Source organism: Penicillium rubens, assembly GCF_028828025.1.
Source record: "Penicillium rubens strain IBT 27055 chromosome Unknown utg000003l_segment0_segment0, whole genome shotgun sequence".
Classification (NCBI taxonomy): Eukaryota; Fungi; Ascomycota; class Eurotiomycetes; order Eurotiales; family Aspergillaceae; genus Penicillium; species Penicillium rubens.
Window position 1 is genome coordinate 8,415,082 of NW_026890601.1, and position 20,997 is coordinate 8,436,078.

Consider the following 20,997-nt stretch of genomic DNA (forward strand, 5'->3'; position numbering starts at 1 on the left):
TTTTAATGTATTTGCTTTTTTTTCACTATGGAGTTGTCTTTGGATTTTATTTTTAAATTCAATTCAATTCAATTCAATTTTTCTTTTCCTTTTTCCCTTTTTCCTTAAAAATATTAAAATAATAAAATAAAATTCTAGACACAAGACTATAACTAACTACTGTAGGGCCCATCGTCACCATTTAACAATGCTTCCTCCTTCTTGACATGCTATAATATTCTCTCCTCCCTCCCCCCAAGTCTGTCATGAACCTATGTCATTGACTCGACTCACGATCCAGCTCTTCGATCATTTCGGGGAAACGCTTGACTAACATTCCTCGACTCTTTGTCGATCGACATTGTTTCCCTACCCGTGCCTGTGGAGTTCCAACTTGGATGTGACCTTCCTGCCTTGCGATATATTATATACCTCCTTGCATGAGAACTTGTTCTGTCAATTGCGCACGTTGCCTCAGTTTTGGCTGTCTTTTTGGATTCCCGAACGGGCCGCGATCGTACCCAGAAACCTTATCACCGGTACGCCCATGCGCCATATAGAGCTGGAACCCTTTTGAGACAGCATGTACTGACAATTTTTCTTTGTCTAGGATCGCCATTGCACATTGCATTTCTCAACCAAGGAGATGACGACTTTTGAATCCAATCCCGATTTTACTCTATTTCCCTTCCACGCCCGGTCCAAGATGTCTGTCGAAGCTGCCAGGTCCAAACAACCCCCATACTTTGATCCCATGACCATGGATTCCTCTATGCTCTCTTTTCCCCTTGGGAGTCTCTCCAACTACACACAGGGTCCCGATATGCCCCGTGCTTCCAATTGCTATTACGATACCCACCCTTTGTTGGAGTCTGCAGATCTGCAAAATCCCACATATTTCTCTTCTATACCCACCACACCCCCTTCCGTCTCCGCCTGTCACTCTACGGAGCCTTATATTCCAACCGGGTCTGCTGCTTCAGGGCAGTCCATTGCTAGCGCATCTTCTTCGGCCATGGGTTCCCCATACTCAGGAACCGCGCAGGCGTTCCAGGAGAACTGGGTGAATACAAACCACGGATTGGGTCTACCAGCTGCAGTGATGAACGACCTGTTCTCTCACGAGTACATGGGAAATACCTTCGACATGGATATGTCGTATGAAGAAAAGTTCCCGGACCCTTTTGTCGGTATGTTTCGATACCAATCGCAAAAGCTGTCTAGTATACTAACAGGCATAACAGACCCCTCATTGATTCAACCGGCGCAACAAGGTCCTGGAATTACTCCGACTATCTCATATCCCGACCAACCGACCTCTTCCTACTCAAACGTGCCACCCAATTACATCTCCCACTCTCCCGCCCCATCACCTCTCCCATATAATGACATTGCAGAGCATCACACCTCCCCCCGCTCACACCCAATACAACACACTGGGCAATCCCCCCTCATGGTCCCACACAGGTCACATTCACGACCACTCTCGATCTATGATCGACGATCGTCTGTTTCCTCAATTCATTCCCGACGCTCGCAACACAGCCCGGCGCTGAGCAGCATTGAACCAGATGAAGACACTAAAGAAAAAGGGCGCTGCCCACACCCCGACTGTGGCCGAGTCTTCAAAGACTTGAAAGCCCACATGTTGACTCACCAGTCGGAACGGCCAGAGAAGTGCCCGATCCTGAACTGCGAGTACCACCTAAAGGGTTTCGCCCGCAAGTATGATAAGAACCGCCACACCCTGACCCACTACAAAGGGACAATGGTATGCGGCTTCTGCCCGGGATCCGGCTCGCCCGCAGAAAAGAGCTTCAACCGCGCCGATGTCTTCAAGCGCCATCTGACCTCCGTGCACGGAGTGGAACAAACCCCGCCAAACTGCCGGAAGCGCAGCCCCGGCTTGGGCAAGAAGGGCACCAACTATAGCCCGGACGCGACAGGAAAGTGTTCAACCTGTTCATCAACATTCAGCAACGCGCAGGACTTCTACGAGCATCTCGACGACTGTGTCCTCCGTGTCGTGCAGCAAGAAGAGCCCTCGGAGGCGATCAACCAGCAGCGCCTGGCAGAGGTCGCTTCAGACGAGGAGGTCAAAAAGACCATGGAGAAGCACCAACTATTTGATGAGGCTGGCCCGGTCGACCAATTCGACGATTACGAAGACCAGGATGATGACGATGCCCACGACCCTTCTAGCTGGCGCGGCCTGAAGACTAAGTCCAGATCGTCAAAGGGCAACATTCCAACCTCCCGTCCTATTATCGGCTCTGGCAATGCCATCTCTAAGAATTCCTCCAAGCCCCCTCGCGCCGTCGCAACCCGCCGCCGCAACAACCGCGGCAACTACCCCCAGTCCTGGGGTTGCCCCAGCAGCAGCATGAAGACCAAGAAGCGCGTTCTATGTGTCTTTGATGGTCAGCGCCGTCTGTGGAAAGACGAGATGATGCTCAGTAATGAGTTCGAGGTCCGTATGAGACTCCCCGGTGGCGCAGGCGATGGCACCAACCGCGATGCCTACGTCACTGATCTGGATGTCGAGACGTTGAAGCGCGCCGAGGGTGTGCTGAATTCCTCTGAGGAGGAGCGTGGTCCTTGGTTGAACGGTCCTTCGCCTCATATTATGGGTCAGCCGACGATGATATTGCCAGAATTGTCCCATGATGATGAGATTTCGATCAATGAATTAATGGCTTAAATGACTTCCTTTTGTCTTTCTCCTTACGCCCTACTCTCCTCCCTTATCCTCCTTCTCCCCTACCTTTGGAAGCCTATTCGCGTCTATTTTCTTTTCATGTCTCATGTTTCCGTACAGCAGTGGCGTCTTGACGAGCGATTTGTCTGAATGCGGATTATGGATGATACCTTGGGACTGATACGTTTGAATGACTTGTGTCTTTGTTTCTGTTTTCTCTTCAGGCCGGTCTTCTAGGCCGGGATACTAGATCCTGCTGGTCGGGATCTGGACCGGGACACTATTAATTGGAGACTAAAATGAGTGTCTAGTTTGAAACATAAAAAGAAAAGCATTCTATATTTTCAATTCCTTGGACAACAACTGTATAGTCTTGTAGTAAGAAAGGACTAATAGAGAGAAGACCCGACCCGGTCCGCCGTTTCTTCCCGGGTTCTGCCAGCTCCCCCGGTCTTACCTCCATTCAACCTCCACGATGCAATTAGGACTGTCAGAATATCTCTCCACCCTGGTCGCAAGACGCTTTACAGCTGCTCGAGATACCGGGCATCTCGTGTTCTCCTCAACACACTTGTCCATCGTCAATGCCGCAGGGATATCTGTGAGTGACACCAACACTCCGACCACGGCAGTTCTAACCTGCAAATCTAGTACCAACTTCGCTACTGCCCTGCACTCGCAAAGAAACCCTCCAACTTGAAGGAAAATGTCCCGAAAACACCGAAGCCCGATCCCTTCGAGAATCCATCTCCAGATCTCTTGATCGCGCAGTTCCCGCCCGAGAACCCCGCTTATAACCTCATCCTCAACAAGTTCCCCGTCATCCCGAATCACTTCCTCCTCGTGACAAAAGACTGGCAGGCGCAGACGGATATTCTCGATAAGGCAGACCTAGAAGCTACATACGAGTGTCTAAAAGCCTGGAACACCGACAGCGATGGTTCGAGATCCGCAAACGGCTCATCTCCAAAGAGCCTCTTCGCCTTCTTCAACTCCGGGGACGACAGCGGTGCAAGCCAACCACACCGCCATCTCCAATTCCTCCCCGTCGAGGCAATGCGCCAACCGGGCTCGGAGTCCTGGCATCCACTGATCGACCTCCTCACCTCCCAACCCACCTCCCCCTCCCCAACACCCAAGTTCCAGCACCTACAAGGTCTCCCCTTCGCCCACTTCGCCCTCCCGATCCCACCCAATCCCTCCGCCGAAACCCTGCACGCAATCTACCTCACTCTATACAAAGCCGCGGCCGCCGCGACGCGCGGACAACCGCCAAGTCAGGACACCGAGCCCCTCCCCACACAAGGTCCGGCGTCTATAAGCTATAACCTGGCCATGACCCGCTCGACGATGATGATCTGCCCGCGCAGACAGGAGACGGCGCTTGTACCCGTCGACAGAGCGGCGGCGCGCGATATCATTGACCCTGGCGTGCTGTCTCTGAATGGCACTATCCTTGCTGGCACGCTGATGGTTAAAGCTGAGGGCGAGTGGGATTCTTTACGTGAGAACCCGGAGCATTTGACGCAGGTCCTTGCTACGATTGGGTATCCTCGTACGGATTCTCGTGGGCCTTCGCTGTGATAGTTGTCTGTTGTTGTTGTATAGCTACGCGGTCGATGTGGTAGACTACTTGCATGCCAGAATCAAATACCCGAATGGAAATGCTTGGGGCGTAGAAATTGAATATATACCTAGTAGTTCTCTCGTTTTCAAGATACTAAAAAGAAGTCCATGATTCCCCAATAGAAAATATACCCTGTTATTACATGCTGCATCTACATAGACAAAATGTATAAGACGGAAGAATCTTGATTCTGAATATATAGCAAGGAGAAGACTGGTGTCTATATCATCAAGGACAATATCTTACCTAGGTAGGTCGCTGCCCACATACCACCATCAGGATCTTGTAGACTACTGAAGGTCCAGGTCCCTTGAGATATAGTAAGTAACGGGTGTGCGGAAATATAGGCGGGGATATATATCTTCGCAAGGCCCTGGTGAGCAAACCACGTTAGCGGTACGGATGAGAGGGTCCCTCTCTTGAGGTGTGTGTTCCGTCCAGGCTTGGGAGACAGTAGAAATCCGTTGTCCAGCCTACTGCTTGTAGAGAATGGGAAACCAAATAGCGTTAAAGCCAACCGAAGAAACGTAATCCTCTGTCCATTGTATGGAGAACGATGACATGAACCCACCTGGGCAAGCGATATTCTTCACGTCCGAAACGAAGACCCGACTAAAGGCGGTCGGATATGCACGCAGAAACAAAGATGACACCGCCCAAACAAAACACCTTCCTATCTAGGAAGGTGTAGAAATGGTCGCACGTGACTCCTGAAACCCCAATTGGGTCTCTTAATTTGACCATAGAACGGCGATTTCGAGTTCGGAAAACGATGGGTCTGGCTGGAGGTGAGCCTGATAGTTTTCCTTCATGTTAGCAGGTATAGTCCTCCGGAGATAGCTCTGATTAATAGGTTCATACCGCGGGATCTCGCGAGGCAGGCTGTTTGCCGGTATTGCATGACGTTGTGACTTGTTGTAGAAGCTCGGGATCCCACACATACCTTGCAGTCTGAATGCCCACGGTGATGTTGATCGAGCTCGGGTTTGTAGCGTGCGCATCGTGGGAGGAAATGCTCGTTTCATTGGCTGATCCGCTCGTCTTGGCCATCGGGGCGTAAACTTGTTGGGTATAATGGTTTGGATGCGTCTGTGATGGTCGCTGGAAGCTTTGGTAAAAGCACGTTCTCATATGCAGGCTTGTTCGTGGAAGGAGGGAGGTAATGTGCTGGTTGTGCTACATGTATACCAGTGAATCGACATCAACATAGAGTCGTCGCTGTCGTCACGGCGATGGTATGTATCCGACGACTACCCTTGCAAATCATGCTTACTAGACCTAATGTATGGCAGCCCGGGGTCGTAATTTCACATGATAGACCTTTATACACCATGAACTGCGTTGATATTACCAAACATCCAGGTTTCCATCGCTTCTGGTCATTATCTAACTACAATTTAGTTATGGGGCGCAAGACAGACTTGCAGGTTCTAGTAGTATGAAACCCGAGTTGATGTCTATTTTTGACCAGGCTCCATGACAGCAAATCAAAATAAAGCCGATAATTTCCCAGATGAGCGTGACACATTTGGCAACGAACATGCATGACACTGTAATAGAATGGATACGGACTAACTTATGACTCAGTATACAGGAGCTCCCATTGCCTTTCATCTTTCCATGCCAAGGAAGACCCCATAAGGGGCTGCGGCCGGGCACTGACCTGCGCTCGCTACAAATCCGCCATGATTGGCTAGAATACTCGGTGTAATTTCCGTAGCGTCCTTTAGTTGCCTTCTGTATTCTTGTGCTATGTCGTTTATGGTGTCGCTTATGATGCTTGAGCCTCATATTGCCCTTGATCCACCACGTTTCTCGTATTGAGCTTGGTCCCCACATTTGACTCCATTAATACTTAAAGTCGGATGGCCCTGCACATATTGAGCTTGGATTTTTACTTTTTACCAAGCAAGCTACAGACGGGACTGCACCATGGAAAACAACAAAGAGACGACAGTGCCCATTGCGCCGGCTACGGCCGCGGAATCAATTGTGGACTCTGCAGAGCCGGCGACGGGACCGAAAACAATGCCAGCGGATGGCGCAAATTCGCCTGCTCAGTTGCCAACAGCATCGCCGACGGCGTTGCCCACGATTTCTCCCACAGCAGCCGAAGAAACATTGGCACCAGAACCAACTACAACCACTACAAGAACACTCCCCGGAGACGAGCCAATGGCAATCATACCCGCAGAGAGTGGACCTCCCCCACAATACGATGAGTATGCTTCCCGATCTAAAGAAAAGAGCTCAAGCTAACGGAAACAGGCACGAGAAAGACGCAATCACGACTCCCGCACCGGCAGTTACATTACCACAGACCAACGAAAAAGCCTTACCAATCGCTCCACAAGTTCCAGTCTCTCAAAGGGCTATTCCATTGGCCCAGCTTGGTGAAGAGCCCGGATGGATCAGTTGTCCCTTTTGTCTCCACGAGGTTCAGACCAGAGTCAACAAGGAGAGCACCAGCGCCACATCGTAAGCTTTGATCTATACTCACTTTACTTTTTGATTCATCTCACTTCCGATGATACTGACCTCTCACTTTACAGTACGGCCGCCGTGTGCTGCTGTCTCTTCGGCGGCATTTGCTGCGCATTTCTACCTTTCTGTATGGAAATGTGTCACGATTCACACCACTTCTGTACACACTGCGGTGCACAAGTCGCTATTCATCCGCATGAGGGCCCAGTACAGCAATTCGGACCGAATCTACCCGGGCCAATTACTCAAGCACCAGGACGCATTCAACCGCCGCAGCCAGTTATGAAGAACTAGGATGACAATCTACAATATCACAAGGAGCAAAGGATATGTAATGGGCGTACTGGTTAGCATGATACCATCTGTTTACTCTCTGATCTATGTTACTTTACTATCATTAATGAAGAAAGGATTCATGACGAAGCACTTGAATTTCATTCATGAACCCTGACCCATGCAAGATGGGACCAGCCACCTTGCATGGGTCAGGGTTCGACACATAAAAACATGGCCCCCTCAGGGGATTGATCCATCCGGATTGGGCAGGGTCCCAATCAACGACACATAAAGGTTGGCCAGGATCATGCGGCCAACGGGGTCCGACCAGTTGTGGATTTGGCGTGCGAACTCCACCTTGGTCTCCCAGATGTGCTCGCTCAATGCTTCGAACTCGTCCCGGGGGACGGGGGACAACTTCGCCAGGTCCTCACGGTGGTCAATGCTGGCCCTGAGGTTGTAGATGCCTCCAGCGAAGGCGCGGAATATGGCGCCGCTGGCAATGGGGGCGGGGCCTGAAGCGGGAGCCTGGGAGCTCATGCTATGTATTAAAGTATGTTAGCATATGTCAATTGGGTTATGCATGTGACTCAATTGGGTTATCTACATACCTTGCGGTGGTACAACACCGGTGTGGGAGGAGCTTGAGGGTGTGGGTGGGTGTGGGTGGGCGTGGTATGTGCAGCACGCGGATTGGATGAAAGGTTGGTGGGATTGAAGATGTGGTTGGGATGAGAGGAGATGGATTGGATTGATGGGACACGGATGTAAGAAAGAGAAATCGTTTTGAAAGAGCTCATCTATTTATACCTCCCCGTCCGCAGCCGCAACCTGCGCAGCCGCGACTCGGGTGGGCGTCGAGTCCAATGAGCAAGAATGAAAGTGAACAATTAACAATGTTACTATTCAAATTCTATAGCTTTGACCCCGTAGCCTTAGAAACTAGATGCGCATTAACCGGCGTGACAGCCTTGCCGGTCTTATAGAATGAAAGGATATTCTCCATACCCAACCTCTCGAAGCCAATGTGTGAGTCCACGGATGCACCCGCGTTGTGCGCCATCATCTCAACGTTCTTCATACTTGCAAGCTCTGGGCTAACATTCGGCTCGTCATAGTGGACGTCCAAACCAGCAGCAGCGAGCTTACCACTCCGAAGAGCATCAACCAGCGCGTTTTCATCAAGAAGCTTGCCACGGGCAATGTTAATGAGTCTGGAACCGGTCTTCATCTTCGCCAGCAGAGATGCGTTGAGAAGCGTCTCCCCACTGAAGGGCGTGGCAACCATGACACAGTCTGAAACAGCGAGAAGACTGTCCATGTTCTTGTGGTATGTTGCCTTCGAGACAGCTTCCAGGTGTGCGGGCATCTGCACGATGTCATGATAGTGAATCTTCATGTTCATGGCAAGGAAGGCTTTCTCGGCCGTGCGCCGCCCAATCTGGCCAAATCCAATGATTCCAAGTGTATGTCCATTTGGGTTGTGGGAAACCATTGCCAGATTGCGGTTTGCGTCGACAAATGCATTGGCATCCAGTGTACGTGCGGCAATGTGTGACCAAGAGAATTGGCGGAATGTTGAGATGATGAGCCAGATTGCGGCATCGGCGACGGATTCTGTACATGCAGCAGCAGCATTGCAGTAGGTAACTTCTGGATAGATTGAAATATATTAGCTTCTTTCTCCCTGGTTCGTGTCTCCTCGTTGCTCCGTGCCGCTGTATACATACCCTTCTTGGCCAAAGCCGCGGTATCAACCCAATCAAATCCAGCACCCGCACTGGCATAGACCTTGCAGGAATCTGGCAGTAGCGAGACAAGCTCCTCATCCCAGTTCCCCATCTCGCCGCCGGTATTCCAGAATGGGCGGTAGATGGCAAAGAAGTCACCGAATTGGCGCTCTTTCAGGGCTCGGATAAACTCCGGCCGAGACATGCTGTAGGACCGGCGGATCTCAAAGACATCTTGGAACTTGCTGTGTAGGTCATGATTCCAGCGAATGTTGTCGCCCAGTTGGAGGACGATTGGTTTGGGCATTTTGGGTGGACTTCAGGTTTGTATAGATCGGACTGGTGGTTGGAATAGGGTTTTCGGGGTACTTGATGGCGGCCGACGGCAATTTGTATAAGGAAATTGTAGAACTTGTTACGGGAGTTTTATTTTTAAGCTGGCAAGCCGGAATTAATTAAATATATCTTTTCCGACTGTCTTGTTGATGCTCATTGCGGCTATTGGACTTTCTATGGTACGGCTATTGAGCGACCGCCCGGGTATCGATGCCCCGGTTAATGAAATCCGAGACGTCAACCACCGAGCTCATCAAGGGAATTTCATGCCTCCCAAGTGACAGAACTAAATGAGAGATAAGAATCTTGTATTTTTGTCAAGTTGATGGTCCTACGAACTATTTACTGTCTAGCTTAGCATGGAATGCAAAGGCCAAAGGCAAAAGGAATATAAGCAAAGCATCATCCTCCAGTTCGTCCGGATGCTTAGAATAAAAGGTGCGTGAAGAACACGAGAGGGACAACTGGTCCACAAATTGAGCTACTAGGATGTAGAAAAGAGAGGAGCTCGATACTGGGCAGCTATCGACAACCTACCATAAGACCGGCGACCGTGCTTTCACGACATGGGGTTGCAGATCTGCGATATCGTCAGGTTGTGGGGTAAGCGATCCACCGAATTTCTGGTATGTGATTGGCTGAAGGCTAGTGTCGTTCATATTGGTCAACTTGCTGGGCCGTGAAAATGGGATGCCTGATTTATTCAGATATCTTGCGGTTGTATGAAAACCACGCCACGGGGAGGGGTCTTAAGTATGAGGGTTGGGGCGGAGTATACCGCACGCGCTCAAGGAGAGTGGAGGAAAGGCCATGGAATTTGACTACAATGGTGATCGAGAATGGAGAAACGATGTAGCTGAGATTACCAGCAAAAGAGTCGGGCAGGCAGGAGAGGAAAGGAAATGGAGAATCAAGAATTCAATTATAATGGTCTCAAACCTGATACCGGCAGATAGGGCATCAAGTAGCTCAGTGTTTGATTGTCCACTATCTGCCAGCTGGTTACGTCGCTCAATCTGGTCTCTTAGTCGAAGAATCCTTTCAATCAGTTGTCCATACGTAGGGGGCCGGCCCCGATGACGGAACCGGTTTGCGTTGAGGGATGGATTATTGTCCATTTTACCTATCACAGTAATCGAGTTAGCGATGTTTATTGGATAGTAGTTGGAGAACTTGGTCATTTGGGGAGGGGGAGGGACTCAAACCAAGATTCGACGCGAGAGGTTGATGCTGAGCAATGAGAGCTGCGAGGAGGGGGAGTTGGGAGAATGAGGGTGTGAGAACGGACGCAAGATTGGGGAAGATGTAATGAGCCTGACAAACCTTTATGATATAAGGTAAACAATATAAACGAAACCATCTGTTTACTTCAGGGGTATCGACTCGAGTGGCTTTGCAGTTCCAACTCATCTATGAGCCTTTATCTCTAGTTAGTGCCAACATCGATGCCTCAGACTTGTAGCATCGTGTGATGTCAACCGGAGATTTTGATGAGAATCTGAGATGATGTTGAATAAACAATCTGCTTTTTACCCAGCAGGGGTCGGCTGATGAGGGGAAAGTGAGCCTAGGTGGACTATAAGGATACCACAACTAATATGATATTTTGCTGCATGGAAGAAGACAGGTATATTCCACCGTGTGGCTATATTCCACGATTATATATAGATGAGCTGTCATTGAAGTGAAGCTGGACTCATAGTGAAAAAGAAATGAAAAGAGGTCTTAGTGCGTTGATCAGCTAAACAGACTAAGTGCTGAGTATAAGGAGATGTATACGGAATATTGAAACAAAGAAGAACATTCATGATGATAGTCCAGCATATGAAAATGCTAGCTAGGCAAATGAATTTAAGACAAAGATATTGAAAGGGCGCGGTGCTACCGAACTTGTGTGTTCGTGTTCTGCTCATGCGAACACGCCGGCCCATGCCTTGCCTCTCTGTTATCAGGATTGAGATGATTTGGGGCTCTGGAATTGCGAAAAGGAATGTTGAGACTCAAGTTGTGTTGCCACGGCCGTTGATCTCTCGCATCAAAGCAAGGCCCATGCTGCTTGATGGCCGGGTTCTAACTTGTAAAGAGAGGGCTCGCGACTTCTCGCCGTTCGAATCACCGGCTACCGGCCAGCCCAAAGACAAGAAGGAAAAGAAACAGATATGCCCTTAACCTTAAGGGTATTGATGGCATTGATCCAAAGATCGAATCAAAGCGTGATGTTGTGGATCTCACACCATTTCTTCTTGCAAGTAGCATTGCCAAAATGATAAGATCCCCCTTTTGCCCAGATATATTCAGCAACCTTCTTCCAGGAAACCTTGGGTGGCTCACTCATGCTCATGTTAGCATTGGACAGCGAGCTGTAAGTGTCGAGGCTTTCTGCGTGAACGGTGACGGCCTGGCAGAGCAGTCGGATCTATTAAAAAGGCACGTTAGAATGGACAACTCAGTAAAAAAGGAGTATTCTCAACTCACATCCTGGTCTTGCCATCTGGGCTTCCGCACTCGTTGGTCTTTAGACTTGGTGAGGGTACGGTATCGGCCTCGCAGTGTAGACTCCGCCTCCTTGAACCCGCCCAATCGCTTGATATCCTTGTATGATAGACCGCGGCGCTTGCAATCAATGAGGAATGCGTCCCGATTGTTGCTGTAGTGCACACCTGACTCAACGCTGCCTTGCTCTTCTCCGCTTTGCTGCGGAGATCGTCCCTCTTCATTGCTTGAGGCGGAGAAGGATGGACTGAGGCTGCTTGCAGGTTTCTGGTCCGGGGAGGCAAAATCTGTGCCGTGCGCGTTTGGAACGTACACTGGCTGCAAGGTGGGTTGGCACTGAGGTGATTTACTTGAAGTGACGAAGGTTCCCGGAGTTGACATGGGCGAAAGGTGGCTCATGGGCCCGGTTGGGCCTGCATTCATAGTCGCAGGTCCAAAGGGAGCCATAGGGAGTCCATGGGTGGGTTTGTAGACTTCAGACTCAGGTTCATTGCAGTCGCTTGGCAAAGTGTATGCATTCGTGACGGGCCAAGGTGCGCTGTAAGCGTTGTTGTGCCAGCTGCTCTCTGATAGGCCAATGGGGTCACGAGTAGGATACCAGATATCAGTTGTGTTGACTGGTTGACAAGCATCCCATTGGATAACCTGGCCAAATATCCCAGACTTTGCATGTGCAGCGGCGAAGGATGGCGTGAGATATGTGGTATGTGGGTGACGGCCGAGGTGTGTGTTCATAGGGTAGTTGGCGGTGTTCGGGTTTGGGTTTGGCACATTGAATTGAGTGCCGGAGAAGGCCTGCTCGTCCCGTGGGATATTTGGTACTTCAAAGGATGAGAGAGAAGGCGTTTCCTCGGTGCCCGAAAGGAAGGAATTGCTAGCTGCCACGAACGTGTTGTTGCGTGGTGCTGGGTGAACAAGCCCGGCGTGTGTCTCCGCACTCTGAGAGGTGAAGGGCTCCTCAAAGCGCTCAAGTGACTCAAGGTCAGATTCACAGTAAGTGCTTCCGTTGCTTGAAAGAGTGCTGTTGAGGTCAAGCTGTACCGTGAATGGAGACCCGCTCTGCGAATACGGAGCCACGCGGGGGTCTTCCACCTGGAGAGGCATGTAATGTCCCCGGTCATCCATGAGACGCATGGGTTGCCCCAGCAAACGGTTCTGGTTTAGCATGGTTCCAGCAAATTTTTGAGGATGTTGTGTCTGAGTCTTTGGGGAAGGGCGTTGCAGCAAATGGGAGTCCAGCTGGGAATCTGAGGTGGAGGGGCAGAAGAGTGAATACCAGCCAGTGTGGGAAGGAGAGAGTTGATTATCAATCGCGTCTGAGATCTCCAGGAAGCCCGACGCATATGCGGTTATAATATCGCGCGACGCATCGGTGTAGTCCTTGGGATGTGCCATCCATGGCTTCGGCACCCCAGGAATAGCCAGCACGTCCGCCATATCCAACTCAGATGCAGAGAAAGAAATATTAAAAATATTAAAAATGATATTGACCAGTGATAGACGAGATATCGTCTTCCACACTTCACCGCAATTGCTGGCGAGTGTTGTACGCGGGTTGTCGCTGGGTGTGGACTACCGCTATCCCGGAGATTTCCTCTTTGTCAAGCAGTGCACACGGGATATAATGTGGAGAATTCGAGGAGAGCTGCAGACTTGACCGTTATGAGAGGTTAGCGCTTTGTTATATATGGAGAGGTTTCACCAGAACAGTCTGGAGTGATTGGGCATCACCTACCGTATGTATATGATAGCACGCAGTTCATTACCAACAGGCAATTCTGCAAGCGATTGGCAATGCAAATCCTCTTTGGATAGCTGTAAATGAATAGACAAGCCCTAAATGACTCTTAAGCAGCGGTTATATTTCGAGATAGCACTGTTTTGTGTGGCTTTTGAGAGATTGGTTTTGGTGGGGATTGGGCTGTAAGTCGAGCCGTTGAACGCAATGCGGTCTCAGATCTGTCTGCAATTGAACCGTTAAGAGAAAGGAGGTGAAGCTCTAGATTGCTGTCGGGTTGATATTCCAGGTTGCTGGTTGCTAAGACGGAGAGATTGTTTGAGAGACAGTGTAAAAGTTGGAGGTCGAGGATACGGGATGAAATGGCATTAAGTTTATATCAATGTAGTAGAAGGCGGAGAGTTAGTATCGGCTCCTTTAATAGACAGCATAAATCGATCAAACCACAGATGAACCATGTCTATCATTCCAGCTCATTTCAACCTCTCGGCCCGTTTAATCTCAATTGAGGCCCGTGCCATTGCTAGATGAACAGGAAGGATCTCGGCCTGTTCTAGGCGTCTAGGGAAAAGAAAAGGAGAAACAAAGAGAAATATAGACATGGGTTGGCACTCAAGGGTTTCTGTACCCTAGCCAGCTCAGAAATCCCAGGTCTGGAACTGGACCCCGGTATGTCCATGATCCACTTACCGAGCGTTTCAGATCTTTTCCCTATTGTCTATCGTTATGTCTTGATTTAGCCTCGATTCTGTGGGAAGCGAATGTATGTCTAGGAAAGCTGAAACGGGAGCGAATAGTGGATGGGTTGTATTCTCGACGGCTTCCTGAAGAAGGTCTTCGCTCCCGGCCGTTAAGACCAAGTCAATATATCTCCGTTCAATGTTTGTTTTTTTCTCCCTCTGTATCTGCCTTTTATCTCGTACTAAGGGCTGGGTGAATTGGCCCCGGAACAGCCTCCCCGTTGGCAACGGTCCTAGCATAGGATGCCGCGGACACCGCTGATCTCCACTATGTACAACCCTAACTAGGGCTATGCATCCGTCTGCAGGCCTACCTGGTCAACAAAACCTCTAAGGCTCCATGACTTGGCAGTGGCTCGGGCAGTTTTGGAATGTTCCATCCTGAGCGGGTAGCCGCAGAGAGCCTCTGGGGAAGGCTAAGTGGCATCCGGGCCATTCACAGCAACGGGCCTGATCCAACCTGCTTGAGAAAAAGCAAAATAAACAGGATAGCGGTAGAACAGATTTCCTAGTTGGAGGCTGGTTGAGAGGATTTGCCGGCAGACGTGACCTATCTAGTCTTTTGAGGCTCTAGCGTCCAATACAGGGGTTTGTTGAGCCAGCATGAGTTCATTAGAGGCCCTATGAGATTAAGCATTGCAGATTGACAAGGTTATAACCAGGAGACTTTCTGTTGGGTCAATTAATAGAGTAAAATTATGTTCAGATGGATTGAATGACCATAATAAGATAGGCGGCTAACGTGCACAACTGCCGAGAGAAATATAAATAAACGTAACCTTAACAAAAACCTCCGGGCCCCTTTTCCCCGGACCCCCACCGTCCTAGAAATGGGCCTATTCAAAAGAAGCTTCTTTAACAACCGCTGGGGTGGCCTAGGTGGCGTTGAAACCGGAAAGATCGAAAACGAGCCTGCAGCAGCACGAACGCGCAAAGGTTCCGTCCGATCCCCTAGGAAGGGGGAGTACCTCAACTCCTGATCCTGTGGGAACGCTCCGAGGAAATTTCCTTTGTTTGAAGCAATGTTCTGTTGGTGTTACATGTCTATGGAGTTGCTGCCGTAGTGAGTTTTGGCCTTTTACAGGTTCTAGGTGCTGGATCGACCGCTAGGCTTGATGTTCCGCATATGCAGATCATATTTGTGGATCTCATTATTCATTATTCTATGGACCCCAGTACCCGGTGATCTATTCTGTATGTCAGGCAGCAAGCATTAGAATCTGAAACAAATCTGGGGAATGGGATGGAAACAGACAGGAATGTCGATACGAACAGTGGACCTAGGGATGATCAGTGGAGAACCAAAACAGGCTGGAAAAAGGACCTGTCCAAAAAAGCAAAAAGAGGTTGGTGTTGTCTAATTTGAAAGGAGTCTCTCGGCAGCCTGTTGGTTGTCTTTGGGTGGTTGATTGGTTGAATTAGGGCTCGGGCATCCCGGATACCGGGGTTATGGGTAGGTACTTTAGTGTGTGCTTTAGCGTAGTCTATATCTTATTTCTGGCAAATGTGAGTAGACCGGGTTGAGCTGAGTTAAGCTGACTTGTAGGGCTAAAAACAGAAATACAACAGCGGATAGTTTTGAGGTTGAGACATAGAAGCTGGGGAATCTTCACTGCCCACAATTTAGGACTCAACTCCTTCCTAATAGAGACTTTACTTATCGGCAGACTAGGATTCTGGGTTTCTAAATGAGACATAGGACTTGATTCAGAGGTGGGAGGAACATTCAGCCTACTATATTCCAGGTCATGAGTTGCTGGCATGTATCTATGAACTGTGGCGGTTACTGCGCTAGCAACTCCCGGTTAAAAGGACATATTGTGACACAATGTCAGCTTCTGTTTCACAAATTCTATATCCCACCGAAGGTTTCGGGAGACATGCGGGATTTTTACAGCCGGATATTTCAAATTGTCGCGCCTAGAGCCTGTAATAGTTCGTCCAGTCCTCCATGAGGTGTCGGGGAGATGTTATTGCTGGGTCAGACCTTGAGCGGTGGATAGAGTTAGTAGTTTCTCTCTCTGAATCGATGGAAGGATTGCTTTACAATTAACATTGACAAGGAGCGTAATATATTAACCCATTCCCATATCTTAATCGTGTGCAAGCAGGGAAAAATACCACAAGAAGGTGTCGGGGCAGTGGAATAACATAATATCTACTACTAAACCAAGAACCCCTTTAGAGTCCCTTGAGAGCACATTCGCTGGTAGAGAGGGAGTCAGGCATTACCATCCCCGGCGCAGAGGCCAGACGTTTGAACTCCCCGTCGCATTCCCGCTTCCGTCGGCCAGCTGCGTCCTCCCGGGATGTCAACCAGTCAAAGAGTCGGTCAACAAGGAGTATGGTCAGTTTGCAGTCTCACAGTCGAGGCGTGCGATCTCGTCGGGGAGGTGAAAGAGTGGAATATAGAATAGGCATCTAGAAAATGCTGGTGGAAGGCAATGAGACATTGGGACAACAGATGGAGCAACAATGACTATGGTGCAAACTACATCAATAGATCAATAGAGACTAAAATAAGGAATACAGGTAAGTTAGCCACAATTCGAAATATATAAAAACATGAAAATCTAGCTAGCTTAACATATCTCTAGAAACTGGTGGATGTTAACACAGTATTCTCTCCCTTTATTATCTACGGAATACAACAGTAAGCAGTTGGAGTGTTTATACAGATTTGTCACCTATGTGCAGATATAGATGGAGAATGCCGTGGTGTCTGCCAGTTCAGTGCTGCAATTTGAAGAGTACAATAAAAGAGAGCGAGACATAGGAAGCCCACCCTCACTCGTGTCTTATGAATAGGTTGCAGGATATACAACAATGCCAATATTGTGGTGCTTCTGGAAAATATATCACTAGCCGTGCTCTTTGGACGTCTCTCAGACCCTAGTTCGCCTGGATGGGAACCGCATTGTCAAATATATAAATACAGTTCCAAAGCTAAAGTACTACGGCTGACGTCTTATAGTCCTACAAAATAATTCGTGGGCTATTTACTTTTGAGACTTTTATTTATTTTGGGACTGTCGGACATGTTCTCCACCGTGGACTGCTACCTAACAAATCCTGAAATATGATTGAGCAGAAAGCTCAATTGGAAACGCTTTAGCTTGGAGTGGTCGACATGGGCCTGATCTTTTCAAATAGCCCGCGTTCGTAAGCCAGAAAACGGTTAGTCCCTTCATATATATATACACGAGTGGATAGAGAAGTGTATTTACATCCTTAACTCGATACAACGGAAAGACATCGAACCATCTCTCTGCTAGCTTGCGGACTATTCGGAAGTGCCTTCTTATAGTTGTCCAATACATCTGCGGAATAAGACCAAAGCCCGTCAAATTCAGTCAATCCATGGAGGACCGGAATACTGACGTGGCCCGAGTACCTAGGCGATTAACTTAACCAAGTCATGTTGCTATCTATTATAGGATCCAACTGAAGGCATAGGCCCATTTAGGTCAGGGATAGCGATCTCGGACCAATAGAATACCTTAGTGAGCTACTGGAAATAAAATGGTCTTTGGCAACACCAGACTACTCGACATTATAGCTCTCAGTATGAATGCAGACGGTAATCGGGACATTGGAAGTTCGAGATATAGCTAGGAAGTTGAACCATCTAGAGGTATGTGCATTGGGTAAGCAGAGCCCAAAAGTTTCGATTCCCCTCAATTGCCCACTTGGAAGTCTGAAACAAGGGAGAAAATGACTTCCAGGGGTGTTGGATGGTGGGGTGTAAAGTGAGAGATTCTTAAAGTACAAAGAATAGGAGGAAACCACAGACAAACGGAGAGATGTGCACCCGGCCGGCTGCACCGTCTTTTTAGCAATTCGAGTGACCAAATAACCATTTCTCCAATGATGATCAGCATAAGCTCCACGCGGCCATTGAAGCGGACGCCGTGGAATCCAATTCCTAGGGAATGCAAGAACCCCCTTTAGCCGTCCACATCTCAACTTCAGAACGCACAACACGGCTTGCGAGAGGAGGTGACTGGCTGGAGGATGATTGACCAAGGTGCGGAGTTCACCAGTGAGGGTCTGGTATTAGACGTTGAAGGTCAAGCGTATGCGGCCCACAAGGAGCAATCTGACACGTAATGTCATTAATGCGTGTAGCAAAGTCATCCTGCGTTGAAGACGGAAGCTTTATAATAGCCTTGGTCGTGTGCAGAGCGGCAGGGCACATATAACGGTGAAGTCGCATGAGTGCCCAACGAGCTTAATCTTGGCCAGACGAATTGACATCCATGCCCTGAAGGTGGACAGTTTCGCTTTCTCGAGGGGCCCAGCTGTCTAGAAACACCATGTGCATTTGGCTTCATTACCGGGTTTAGTGGGCCTGGGAGCCCCGTTGATTGCGCACTGAAGAGCTAGCAATGACATTCCCCGCAAAGTATCAAGACAAGTGATTGTAATGGCCCAAAATTTGTATTTGGGTATTGTGTGCTAAGGCGGGTTCCCGTTGATGTAAATTGACCCATGACAGCTGCTAGTGGTGGCAGATATGTCGGGATAGCGCGGAGTACCTAATGGGGTGTAAAATCAGTGCCAACGGTGCCAACGTTGGAGCACTTTCGATAGGCTGCGCATCACTGCAGGGCCTCTGATGGCCACAATGTTTCGATAGTAACTAATCTGTAGCTCGCTCCGAGTACAACAAGGTAATGAACCTAAGGATAGGCGAATGGAAGTAGAAATACAACACAAAACTCGTTCATTGGGTATCAAAAGAAACAAGGAAGACTCCACGAAGACGATGCAAGGGAATCGAGTAATGACCGAAGTCAAGCTGAACACCCGGGCTGGGGATGTAGGTACAGGTGCAACCAGGGAAGAGTTATGAAGAATCCTCGAAGCTGGAATCTGAGGAATGCGACATGGAGGAATCCCTTACCGGGAGAGGGACAGGAGCACCAATGCTTTCCAAACCTCGGGACTTTTCTAGAGCCCCATTGGCAGCGTCGAGCTTCGCGTTCGAATCAACACCAGCTTCCTTCTTGAGTCGCTCATAGTTGTCGCCAGCTTCTTTGATCATCGCCTGGATCTCCACCTCACGAACTGCGATATCTGCCTTTTCCTTTCTCAATTCCTCCATCCGGCTGATCATCTGTGTTTTAGACACTTCCATGGAAGCCAGAGATGTGCGCAATCTTTCAAAACTGCTAGCCAGCCGTGGAAGAGATGTCACCTTGGGTGGAGTCTTCGGGCGATCAATACCACCTGACTGGCCACGACCCATGGCAGCATGAACCTGAGCGGCTTCATAGGCAGCCTTTTCCTCCAAGTCGGAATCGTCTTCATCGGAGATACCCTCGGCATCCTCAATCAAGTCACGCATTGCTTCACGCTCCTTCCGCTTCTTCTCGCGCTCTGCCTTTCGCCCCAGCGCCATCTTGCCATCCTCCGTGAAGAACTCCTCCCCTTCCGCGAAGTCCTCATCGTCCCGAACCAGTCTTGTGTCTTCTTTGACTTCTTTCTCTCCTCGCACAACCGCATCCCAGTCATCAGTGTCGGCTGCATTGTTGACGTCCAATGAAATGAACTCATCCTCACCCGCACCATGTTCCATAGCCAGGCGTGCGCGTCGGGCCTTTTTCTCCCGGATCTCGGCTTCGCTGGGGATGTGTGACTGTCCCGAAACAGTCATAACCTCACCGAATTTAGCTGCAACATCCACAGCCTTGCTCGTTTCGTCATCGGTAGTTGTCTTTGGTGTTGAAGGTGTAGAATCGCGAAGTTCTTTCAGGTAGTCATGGTTATAGGTAGGCCGGTCTTGGTCTTGACCGAGTCGCGCAGAAACTGAAGGAATTCGACCGGCGCTCCTTTCCATTGCCCTACGCCCTAGACCGTGGCGCTTCGGTAGGACTACTTCGCTCTCTTGGTCTCCATCGGTCATTGACGTATCGGGGCCAAAGGATAACTGCAATTTGGATTTATGCTTGGGTTTCGAAGCAGCTGGGCGCTTAACGACAGGCTCTGCCAACCGCCATGTTAGCTTCGATTTCGGTAGGCAAATATGTAGGGTAGAAAAAAAAGTAATCTCGGCCCACATACCTGAGGCAGCGCCTCCATCGTCCTCCTCATCATCGCCACCAATCTTGCGGGGCTTTCTGCGATTGGCAAATTTGGAGCTCATATTTGCAACTACCGAGCGATCAAATAAGACGGAAACAAAGTGATGCAAGTTGGTGGCGTGAGCGTGTGAACTTGAGAGCTGGCAGCTCTTATCGCCTATCTCATATCCGGAATATCATTTCCCCGGCACAGCTTGCACCAAACTCCCAAAGCCACCGCGGTGACCTGAATCTTGCCAAACCCCAAGATACCCAACCAAATCGCCCAATATGCCTCAAGCCCAGCCTGAACTGAAGAAAGTTAGTGGTCCTTTTACTACGTGCGCTCTTTTTTTGTCCCGAGATCTCTGCTGACGTCGTGTGTTTTCTGCAGTACATGGAGAAGCGGGTCTTCTGCCAACTGAACGGCAACCGCAAAGTCATTGGTATCCTTCGAGGTTACGATGTATGTCTACACCCCCTGCCCCGGGGTTTACCGTGTTGAAGCACTCCTCCCCGGGCGTCGACAATGGGAGGATGACGGTACCGAACAAGCGCGGAATAACTAACGATGCTTTCGCACAGGTCTTCATGAACATTGTTCTGGATGAGGCATTCGAGGAGAAGGAGGGCGGAGAGAAGGTTCCCATCGGCATGAGCGTAGGTTCAATTGCTATGGACGAGTGTCAAGAACAGCGCTAACGGATACTTATTTATCAGGTCATTCGCGGTAACTCAGTCGTGATGCTCGAGGCCCTTGAGCGCATTACCGATAAATAAGCCACAAATCTACACACACGATCTACGACGTTTCTTTTGACTGAAGGGGCA

General features: G+C 49.4%; 9 protein-coding genes across 9 annotated transcripts; 4 read left to right on the forward strand and 5 right to left on the reverse strand.

Annotated features, from left to right (window-relative positions):
* Positions 1 to 625: 625 nt before the first annotated feature.
* On the forward strand, positions 626 to 2,680 carry zfpA (uncharacterized protein; the record flags this gene model as incomplete). The annotated part of the gene is made up of 2 exons (XM_002563485.1): positions 626 to 1,169; positions 1,224 to 2,680. 2 exons carry the CDS (start codon positions 626 to 628, stop codon positions 2,678 to 2,680), a joined length of 2,001 nt encoding a protein of 666 aa, XP_002563531.1.
* Positions 2,681 to 3,152: 472 nt separating this feature from the next.
* Positions 3,153 to 4,261, forward strand: N7525_009432 (uncharacterized protein; the record flags this gene model as incomplete). Its single annotated transcript, XM_002563486.1, has 2 exons — positions 3,153 to 3,278; positions 3,329 to 4,261. 2 exons carry the CDS (start codon positions 3,153 to 3,155, stop codon positions 4,259 to 4,261), a joined length of 1,059 nt encoding a protein of 352 aa, XP_002563532.1.
* A 774-nt stretch (positions 4,262 to 5,035) lies between these two features.
* Positions 5,036 to 5,354, reverse strand: N7525_009433 (uncharacterized protein; the record flags this gene model as incomplete). Its single annotated transcript, XM_002563487.2, has 2 exons — positions 5,036 to 5,186; positions 5,248 to 5,354. The coding sequence occupies 2 exons, from the start codon at positions 5,352 to 5,354 to the stop codon at positions 5,036 to 5,038; spliced, it is 258 nt and encodes an 85-aa protein (XP_002563533.2).
* An 882-nt stretch (positions 5,355 to 6,236) lies between these two features.
* N7525_009434 (LITAF-like zinc ribbon domain-containing protein) lies at positions 6,237 to 7,082 on the forward strand (the record flags this gene model as incomplete). The annotated part of the gene is made up of 3 exons (XM_002563488.1): positions 6,237 to 6,526; positions 6,573 to 6,782; positions 6,857 to 7,082. 3 exons carry the CDS (start codon positions 6,237 to 6,239, stop codon positions 7,080 to 7,082), a joined length of 726 nt encoding a protein of 241 aa, XP_002563534.1.
* Positions 7,083 to 7,304: 222 nt separating this feature from the next.
* Positions 7,305 to 7,604, reverse strand: N7525_009435 (uncharacterized protein; the record flags this gene model as incomplete). Its single annotated transcript, XM_061214722.1, has 1 exon — positions 7,305 to 7,604. One exon carries the CDS (start codon positions 7,602 to 7,604, stop codon positions 7,305 to 7,307), a length of 300 nt encoding a protein of 99 aa, XP_061069153.1.
* A 373-nt stretch (positions 7,605 to 7,977) lies between these two features.
* On the reverse strand, positions 7,978 to 9,101 carry N7525_009436 (D-mandelate dehydrogenase-like dehydrogenase; the record flags this gene model as incomplete). The annotated part of the gene is made up of 2 exons (XM_061214723.1): positions 7,978 to 8,717; positions 8,795 to 9,101. The coding sequence occupies 2 exons, from the start codon at positions 9,099 to 9,101 to the stop codon at positions 7,978 to 7,980; spliced, it is 1,047 nt and encodes a 348-aa protein (XP_061069154.1).
* Positions 9,102 to 11,336: 2,235 nt separating this feature from the next.
* Positions 11,337 to 13,060, reverse strand: N7525_009437 (uncharacterized protein; the record flags this gene model as incomplete). The annotated part of the gene is made up of 2 exons (XM_002563490.2): positions 11,337 to 11,546; positions 11,606 to 13,060. 2 exons carry the CDS (start codon positions 13,058 to 13,060, stop codon positions 11,337 to 11,339), a joined length of 1,665 nt encoding a protein of 554 aa, XP_002563536.2.
* Positions 13,061 to 18,950: 5,890 nt separating this feature from the next.
* N7525_009438 (uncharacterized protein) lies at positions 18,951 to 20,249 on the reverse strand (the record flags this gene model as incomplete). The annotated part of the gene is made up of 2 exons (XM_061214724.1): positions 18,951 to 20,089; positions 20,168 to 20,249. The coding sequence occupies 2 exons, from the start codon at positions 20,247 to 20,249 to the stop codon at positions 18,951 to 18,953; spliced, it is 1,221 nt and encodes a 406-aa protein (XP_061069155.1).
* Positions 20,250 to 20,457: 208 nt separating this feature from the next.
* On the forward strand, positions 20,458 to 20,946 carry N7525_009439 (putative small nuclear ribonucleoprotein SmG; the record flags this gene model as incomplete). The annotated part of the gene is made up of 4 exons (XM_061214725.1): positions 20,458 to 20,487; positions 20,561 to 20,632; positions 20,752 to 20,826; positions 20,887 to 20,946. The coding sequence occupies 4 exons, from the start codon at positions 20,458 to 20,460 to the stop codon at positions 20,944 to 20,946; spliced, it is 237 nt and encodes a 78-aa protein (XP_061069156.1).
* Positions 20,947 to 20,997: the final 51 nt, after the last annotated feature.